At 45.4% G+C, this 8,915-nt stretch overlaps 1 protein-coding gene across 1 annotated transcript; it reads left to right on the top strand.

Annotated features, from left to right (window-relative positions):
* Window positions 1–250: 250 nt before the first annotated feature.
* On the top strand, window positions 251–817 carry LOC133314165 (uncharacterized). The gene has a single exon (XM_061515611.1). It carries the CDS (start codon window positions 251–253, stop codon window positions 815–817), a length of 567 nt encoding a protein of 188 aa, XP_061371595.1.
* Window positions 818–8,915: the final 8,098 nt, after the last annotated feature.

The raw sequence follows: 8,915 nt of genomic DNA, 5'->3' as shown, positions 1-8,915 counted from the left end.
TCCGGCTACAAAGGAAGATTTGCTAGAAAGAATCAGAAAGCATATTGATTTGGAAGATTTTAAATCTTCTCAAAAGCAAATTGAGCAAGGTTTTCGGGAAGCAAGTCAAAGTCGGAGGCCGGAGAGACCAGCAGGAAGAGGGCAGTTTGAAGAGCGACGACCTCGTCTAGTCGGAGAAAGATTCAGAGAGCCATATCGGAGGGAGTTCACGCCTTTGAACACATCAAGAGCCCAGATATTTAAAGAAGTAATGTTGGCAGAAATGAGAAATGTCCCAAGGTCGCCACCCATTCAGTCAAAGTTTCCAGACAAAACCAGATGGTGTGAATTTCATCGTGGGTACGGGCATTATACAAACGACTGTTTTAATTTACAGAACGTCATTGAACGATTGATCAAAGAAGGAAAGTTACAGAAGTACGTGAGAAGAGATGTAGATGGTAGCAATGAGGACAAATCTCGACGACCATACCGTAGTCGGAGCCCACCAGGAGGAAGAGGACAAGAGGCAGGCAAGATTCCACAACAAAAGCAAACATCTCCCAATCAAGTCCAGTTGGGTCACGTGTGTACTATAGCCGGGGGGCGAGCAGGAGGAGGAGAGTCGAGTAATGCTCGAAAAAAGCATTTAAAGATGTGCATGGCCATTTCATATAAGCCGCGTTTTAAGGAAGAAAGAAGGAAGACAGGCAAACAAGTAGTTTTTGATGACCTGGATGATGAGATAATTGATCCAGAGCACGACGATCCTTTAGTCATTTCTGGGCTGCTAGCAAATTATCGCGTTGATAGAATGTTGGTAGACCCGGGGAGCTAGGTGGACATTATATTTTTGGATGCGTTTAGAAGAATGGATTTGGATTATGACCAGTTGGAGTTATGTGGAGCCGAGTTATTAGCTTTCACAAGATATAAAATTAAGCCATTGGGATATATCCCATTAAGGATGACGTTAGGCAAGGCGCCCGCGCACAAAACGGTCACTTTGATGTTTGCAGTAGTAGAATTGAGCTCAGCGTACAATGTTATCTTGGGGCGGCCATTTATGAAGAAGTTTAAAATCTTCTTGTCGATTGATCAGTTGGCTATGAAATTTGTGGCCAAAGATGAGTCAGTAGCTACGACAAAGGCGGACCAAGTGGTTGCTCGGAGTTGTTATAATATGAGTCTACGAGTTCCACAAGCAGGTAAGGAGAAAAATATTGTGGAACCACCACAACAAGCCAAAGAAGAAAATGTACAAAGAGAAGAAGGAAAGAAAGAAGAACAAGTAATGGTGGTGGAGATGGACCCTCGGGAGGAGGACAAGGCGGACAGGCCGGAACCCGCCGGTGCAATGGAAGAAGTTCAATTAGGGATATCTCCACAGCAGTGTACTAAGATAGGGTCCGAGTTGGAGCCCGAGGTGGCAGAGAGTTTGAAGTATTTGTTGAAAAAGAATGCTGATTTGTTTGCATGGAAACCGCCAAAAGCCCCATGCCGTCTCCTATGGCCTCATGGGCACCTGCTCATTTCCTACTCGGAAGCAGGGCCAAAAGTCCCATGCCTTCTCCTATGGCCTCGTGGGCACCTGCTCATTTCCTACTCGAAATCAGGGCCAAAAGTCCTATGCCGCCATCCATGGCCTCATGGGCACCTGATCATTTCCTACTCGGAAGCAAGGCCAAAAGTCCCATGACGAATTCCATGGCCTCATGGGCACCTGATCATTTCCTACTCGGAAGCAGGGCCAAAAGTCCCATGCCGCCTTCCATGGCCTCATGGGCACCTGATCATTTCCTACTCGGAAGCAGGGCCAAAAGTCCCATGCCGCCTTCCATGGCCTCATGGGCACCTGATCATTTCCTACTCGGAAGCAGGGCTAAAAGTCCCATGCCTCCTATGGCCTCATGGGCACCTGCTCATTTCCTACTCGGAAGCAGGGCCAAAAGTCTCATGCCGTCTTCCATGGCCTCATGGGCACCCCGTTTGGAATGGACAACTCGGAGGAGCTCAACAAGGGATTCTTGCGCCCCCCATTAATCAGGGACCATCAGGAACTCCTTTGTCGGGGAGGCTTAGAGCAGAACCAATCCCGGTTTGGTTTAAGCAACCAAGTGACATGAAGGCGTATGATGGAAGTTCAGACCCAAAGGAGTTCGTGACCGTGTTCCGGGCATCAATGTCCTTGTGTGGCAAATCAGATTCATTGTTGTGTCGAACATTTCCTGTGTTTTTGAGAAAACAGGCTTTGGAGTGGTTTACGGCTTTACCAGATAACTCCATAGAAAGTTGGGTGGACTTAACACAACGGTTCGTGATTGCGGACGCCAGCCTAAAACAACGCAAAATTTGTGCGGAGTAAGACAAAAGTCCGGAGAAAAGTTGCGAGATTATTATGAACGTTTTCAGGCAGAAGCAAGACAAGTTAAGGGTTTAGAAAATCAAACGTACCTGTTGTTGTTCACTACTGGATTACAACCCGGAGGAATTGCCAACTCGTTAGCCAAAAAGGCTCTGGCTACAAAGGAAGATTTGCTAGAAAGAATCAGAAAGTATATTGATTTGGAAGAATTTAAATCTTCTCAAAAGCAAATTGAGCAAGGTTTTCGGGAAGCAAGTCAAAGTCGGAGGCCGCAGAGACCAGCAGGAAGAGGGCAGTTTGAAGAGCGACAACCTCGTCTAGTCGGAGAAAGATTCAGAGAGCCATATCGGAGGGAGTTCACGCCTTTGAACACGTCAAGAGCCCAGATATTTAAAGAAGTAATGTTGGCAGAAATGAGAAATGTCCCAAGGCCGCCACCCATTCAGTCAAAGTTTCCAGACAAAACCAAATGGTGTGAATTTCATCATGGGTACAGGCATTATACAAACGACTGTTTTAATTTACAGAACGTCATTGAACAATTGATCAAAGAAGGAAAGTTACAGAAGTACGTGAGAAGAGATGTAGATGGTAGCAATGAGGACAAATCCCGACGACCATACCGTAGTCGGAGCCCACCAGGAGGAAGAGGACAAGAGGCAGGCAAGATTTCACAACAAAAGCAAACATCTCCCAATCAAGTCCAGTTGGGTCACGTGTGTACTATAGTCGGGGGCGAGCAGGAGGAGGAGAGTCGAGTAATGCTCGGAAAAAGCATTTAAAGATGTGCATGGCCATTTCATATAAGCCGCGTTTTAAGGAAGAAAGAAGGAAGACAGGCAAACAAGTAGTTTTTGATGACCTGGATGATGAGATAATTGATCCAGAGCACGACGATCCTTTAGTCATTTCTGGGCTGCTAGCAAGCTTTCGGGGTTGATAGAATGTTGTTAGACCCGGGGAGCTCGGTGGACATTATATTTTTGGATGCGTTTAGAAGAATGGATTTGGATTATGACCAGTTGGAGCCATGTGGAGCCGAGTTATTAGCTTTCACGAGAGATAAAATTAAGCCATTGGGATATATCCCATTGAGGATGACGTTAGGCAAGGCGCCCGCGCACAAAACGGTCACTTTGATGTTTGCAGCAGTAAAATTGAGCTCGGCGTACAATGTTATCTTGGGGCGGCCATTTATGAAGAAGTTTAAAATCTTCTTGTCGATTGATCAGTTGGCTATGAAATTTGTGGCCAAAGATGAGTCAGTAGCTACGATAAAGGCAGACCAAGTGGTTTCTCGGAGTTGTTATAATATGAGTCTACGAGTTCCACAAGCAGGTAAGGAGAAAAATATTGTGGAACCTCCACAACAAGCCAAAGAAGGAAATGTACAAAGAGAAGAAGAAGGAAAGAAAGAAGAACAAGTAATGGTGGTGGAGATGGACCCTCGGGAGGAGGACAAGGCGGATAGGCCGGAACCCGCCGGTGCAATGGAAGAAGTTCAATTAGGGATATCTCCACAGCAGTGTACTAAGATGGGGTCCGAGTTGGAGCCCGATGTGGCAGAGAGTTTGAAGCATTTGTTGAAAAAGAATGCTGATTTGTTTGCATGGAAACCTTCAGATATGCCCGGTATGGATCCGGCATTGTCTTGTCATCGCTTGGCAATGACCCCAGGAGTAAAGCCGGTAGTGCAGAAGAAACAAAGATTTTGTTTAGAAAGGAGGAGGGCCATTGAAGAAAAGACACAAGAGCTTTTGGAAGCAGGGTTTATTAGAGAAATAGAATATGCTACGTGGCTAGCCAACCCGGTGCTGATAAGGAGGCCGGATGGGGAGAATGTGTACAGATTATACAGACTTGAATAAAGTTTGTCCTAAAGACCCATTTCCTTTACCAAGTATTGATCATTTAGTAGACAGAGCCTCTGGGTACAAAGTGTTGTCATTTATGGATGCATATTCCGGGTATAATCAGATACCGTTATGGAAGGAAGATCAAGAAAAAACAACGTTCATAACTGATAATGCAGTGTATTGTTATAATGTCATGCCATTTGGATTAAAGAATGCAGGAGCGACGTACATGAGGATGATGAATAAAGTGTTTAAGGCACAAATGGGTAGAATGTTGGAAGTATACATGGATGATATGATTGTGAAGTCGGGGGACGGTAAGACACATTTACAAGACTTGCAAGAGGTGTTCGAGCAGGTTAGGAAGCATAATATGCGCTTAAACCCAAGTAAGTGCGCTTTCGGGGTTCCAGCCGGAAAGTTTTTGGGTTTCCTGTTAACAGAAAGGGGAATTGAAGCTAACCCAGACAAGTGTAGAGCAGTGATGGAAATGAAAAGCCCAGAGAATATTAAAAAAGTCCAAAAGTTGAATGGGCGAGTAACAGCTTTGTCCAGATTTTTGGCCAAGTCTGCACAGGTGTCTTTGCCACTATTTCAACTTCTAAAGAAGGGAAGTAATTTTGCATGGACGGAGGAATGTGAGATAGCATTTCAGCGCTTCAAAGAGATGTTGGCTTCGCCGCCAATCTTAGGAAAGCCGAAAACCAGGTGAAGTGTTATACTTATATTTATCTGTGTCACAGGAGGCTGTTAGTTCAGTTCTCGTCCGAGAAGGGAAAGATGGGAAACAACAACCGATATACTTTATAAGCAAGGTGTTACAAGGAGCAGAAACAAGATATCAGCATGTAGAGAAAATTGCATTTACACTGTTGATTACAGCAAGGAGGCTTCGTCAGTATTTCCAATGTCATCAAGTGGTTGTTCGGACTAATCAGCCAATAAGGCAAATGTTGCATAAGCCAGACCTCGCAGGTCGGATGGTAGCATGGGCAGTGGAGTTATCTGAATTTGGCATTCATTTTGAAGCGCGCAACGCGATCAAAGCACAAGCTTTAGCCGATTTTGTGGTAGAGATGACACAACCCGGAGGGAAGCAAGAAAATGGTTGGTGGAAGTTGTTTGTAGAGATGACACAACCCGGAGGGAAGCAAGATAATGGTTGGTGGAAGTTGTTTGTGGACGGGTCGTCCAACAAAAGAGGCAGTGGGGTAGGGGTTATAATAGAGAACCCGGATGGAGTGGCCGTAGAATATTCGCTTGCATTGGAGTTTCCCACGAGTAATAATCAAGCAGAGTATGAAGCAATGATTACCGGTTTGGTTTTGGCAAAGGAGCTCAGAGCCGAGCTCCTAGAGGTGTATAGCGAATCCCAATTAGCAACTTTGCAAATCAGCGGAGTATACCAAGCTCGAGGGGAGATTATGATTAAATATTTGGCAAGGGTACAGGAGTTGATGAAAGAATTTAGGGAGATCCGAGTAGAGCACATTCGGAGAAACGATAATGTTAGAGCAGATGTGTTGTCAAAGCTGGCGAGCACTAAAGCCTCAGGAAATTTGATGACCATTATAAAGCAGAATATTTGAGCTCCGAGTGTGGTGTGGATGGTCGAAGAGGCGGATTGGAGAAGCCCAATTATAGAGTATTTGGAAAAAAGAAAGGAGCCAAGAGAAAAAATGGAAGCAAGTCAGCTTAGGAGAAGAGCGGCTTGGTTTGTCAGGATAGAAGGACAGTTGTATAGAAGAGGGATAAATTCTCCTTTGTTGAAATGCATAGCTCCACCGAACACAGAATACGTGTTAGAAGAAATACACGAGGGGATCAATGGACATCATCTAGGAGGGAATTCGTTAGCCAAAAAAGCTATACGAGCAGGATATTTTTTGCCAACAATGGGAGAAGATGCTAAAAAACATGTACGCAGATGTGAACAGTGTCAGAAGTTTTCTAATGTATATCAAGCTCCTCCCGAAGAGTTGTTCACAGTTTCATCTCTATGGCCATTTTTTAAATGAGGAATGGACCTGCTAGGTCCGTTTCCTAGAGCAGCCGGAGGAGTGAAATACCTGATAGTGGCAGCAGATTACTTCACCAAGTGGATAGAGGCAGAACCCGTCGCCACGATAACTGCTCGGAAAGTCCAGAAGTTTTTCATTGGGAAAATAGTCTGCAGGTTTGGTATTCCGGCTATAATCATAACTGATAATGGGACACAGTTCATAGAAAGAAAATTTTGGCAGGTAGTAGCCGACTTGGGAATAAAGCACCAGTTTGCAGCAGTTGAACATCCACAAACAAACGGGCAAGTGGAATCGACAAACAAAATTCTGACAAACGGGTTAAAAAGAAGAGTAGAAGCGTGCAAAGGAAGTTGGGTAGAAGAGCTAGACAATGTTTTATGGGGATATAGAACTTCTGTGCAGTCTAGTATTCAAGAAACACCGTTTAAAATGACTTACGGGTTCGATGCAATGTTACCCGTAGAAGTTGGAGAACCATCATAGAGAAGGAAGTTGAGTTCCGAAGATAAAGAGAAAGAGAATAGTGAGTTGATGAAGATTGATATGCAGTTGCTGGAGGAAGAAAGAGACAAAACAGCAATCGTTGAAATGGCATCCAAGCAGCGAGCAGCGACAAGATACAATAGAACAGTGGTGAAGCGAACATTTCAAGTAGGAGATTTGGTGCTCAGGCGGGCAGATGTGGGAAATAAGAATGCAAGAGATGGGAAGTTAGCAGCCAATTGGGAAGGTCCATACCGAGTAACAAAAGCCACACATACAGGAGTTTATCAAATAGAGCATTTGGATGGGAAAGCTATCCCACGATATTGGAACGCGGGCAAGCTCAAAAGGTATTTCAGTTGAAGAATTCAGACCAATGATCAGAAGAAGGAAACCAGCGAGCATGTATAGTCGTTGGTAGAGTAGGTAATATGTTAGGTTAATTATTAAAGCTTTGTTTAAGTTAAGAAAATTCAGATTTACGTTTCGTATAGGAGTTTATATTTATTATGTTCAGTAGATGATGAATATTGGGTAGTTTAACTTTTGAATTCAATAAAGCAAGATTCTCACAAATGTATATGTCAGACAGACCAAAAGTCCCATGCCGCCTTCCATGGCTTGGCACCTGCTCATTTCCTACTCGGAAGCAGGGCCAAAAGTCCCATGCCGCCTTCCATGGCCTGGCACTTGCTCATTTCCTACTCGAAATCAGGGCCAAAAGTCCCATGCCGTCTCCTATGGCCTCATGGTCACCTACTCATTTCCTACTCGGAAGCAGGGCCAAAAGTCCCATGCCGTCTCCTATGGCCTCATGGGCACCTGCTCATTTCCTACTCGGAAGTAGGGCCAAAAGCCCCATGCGGTCTCCTATGGCCTCATGGGCACCTGCTCATTTCCGGAAGCAGGGCCAAAAGTCCCATGCCGTCTTCCATGGCCTCATGGGCACCTGCTCATTTCCTACTCGGAAGCAGGGCCAAAAGTCCCATGCCGCCTTCCATGGCCTCATGGGCACCTGATCATTTCCTACTCGGAAGCAGGGCCAAAAGTCCCATGCCGCCTTCCATGGCCTCATGGGCACCTGATCATTTCCTACTCGGAAGCAGGGCCAAAAGTCCCGTGCCGCCTTCCATGGCCTCATGGGCACCTGATCATTTCCTACTCCGAAGCAGGGCCAAAAGTCCCATGCCGCCTTCCATGGCCTCATGGGCACCTGCTAGCAGGGCTGTCCCATGCCGTTCCTACTCGGAAGCAGGGCCAAAAGTCCCATGCCGTCTTCTATGGCCTCATGGGCACCTGCTCATTTCCTACTCGGAAGCAGGGCCAAAAGTCCCATGCCGTCTTCCATGGCCTCATGGGCACCTGATCATTTCCTACTCGGAATCAGGGCCAAAAGTCCCAGGCCGCCTTTCCTATGGGCACTTTCCTACTCGGAAGCAGGGCCAAAAGTCCCATGCACGTCTCCATGTGGGTGCACTAAGCTTCGCATGGGCTTATCCTCTGGCCCCCAAAGATTTTCCAAGAAACTGCTTGAGGCAGGGTTTGATCCCTGCACCAAGCAATCCCTTGGGAGCTCAGCTGCCAACTGAGCTACCCTTGGTGTAACATCCCACGTAATTAGGAAAATACACAAAATACCTTAGGAATAAGAATGCACGTGTGGAAAATTAAATTTGATATATATATATATATATATATGTATTGTTTGTTGGCTTTCGAATTTATTGAGAACCTGCATAGGATTTCCTACTCGGAAGCAGGGAATTATTGAATTATAGTATTGTTAAAGGGCCGCAGCCTTAGGGCCTTGGGAAGGATGGTGCAGCCCAATTCCATGTACCTTTATCTCAACAAGTTCCTTAGAAATCCATCCTCAGCCGTTGATTGGAAGCTGTCCATTTATGGCAAAACTTTATCCTTATTTCTCCATCCATGTGCGTTAGGATAGCCATCAAAAATTCTGTCCCTCATTTTTAAAGACTAAAGTCAAGCACTTCCTCCCTGGCGCTTAGGAGAATCAAAAAGGAGCTGACATTACTTGTTGAACCTTCCATCTTTATTCAGCTTTAATCTACACTTTTGACCAGCTTAGACATGCAGCCAATTGAGGCATAAACCCTCAGCCTGCATGTTTCCTTATTGGGCAAAATTGCCACTCTTGCTTTGTCCTACTTGTTCGTCCAAAAGAGTGCAACCAACATAGATAGA

This window comes from Gastrolobium bilobum, unplaced genomic scaffold, assembly GCF_033153095.1.
Source record: "Gastrolobium bilobum isolate Gb01-03AN ecotype WA unplaced genomic scaffold, APGP_CSIRO_Gbil_v1 utg274517, whole genome shotgun sequence".
Lineage (NCBI taxonomy): Eukaryota > Viridiplantae > Streptophyta > Magnoliopsida > Fabales > Fabaceae > Gastrolobium > Gastrolobium bilobum.
The sequence above is the reverse complement of the archived record's forward strand: the minus strand, read 5'-3'. Positions and strand labels throughout refer to the sequence as shown.

Excerpts from the sequence above, each read along its gene's own strand:
- LOC133314165 (XM_061515611.1), top strand. The coding sequence starts at position 251 with ATGTTGGCAGAAATGAGAAATGTCCCAAGGTCGCCACCCATTCAGTCA.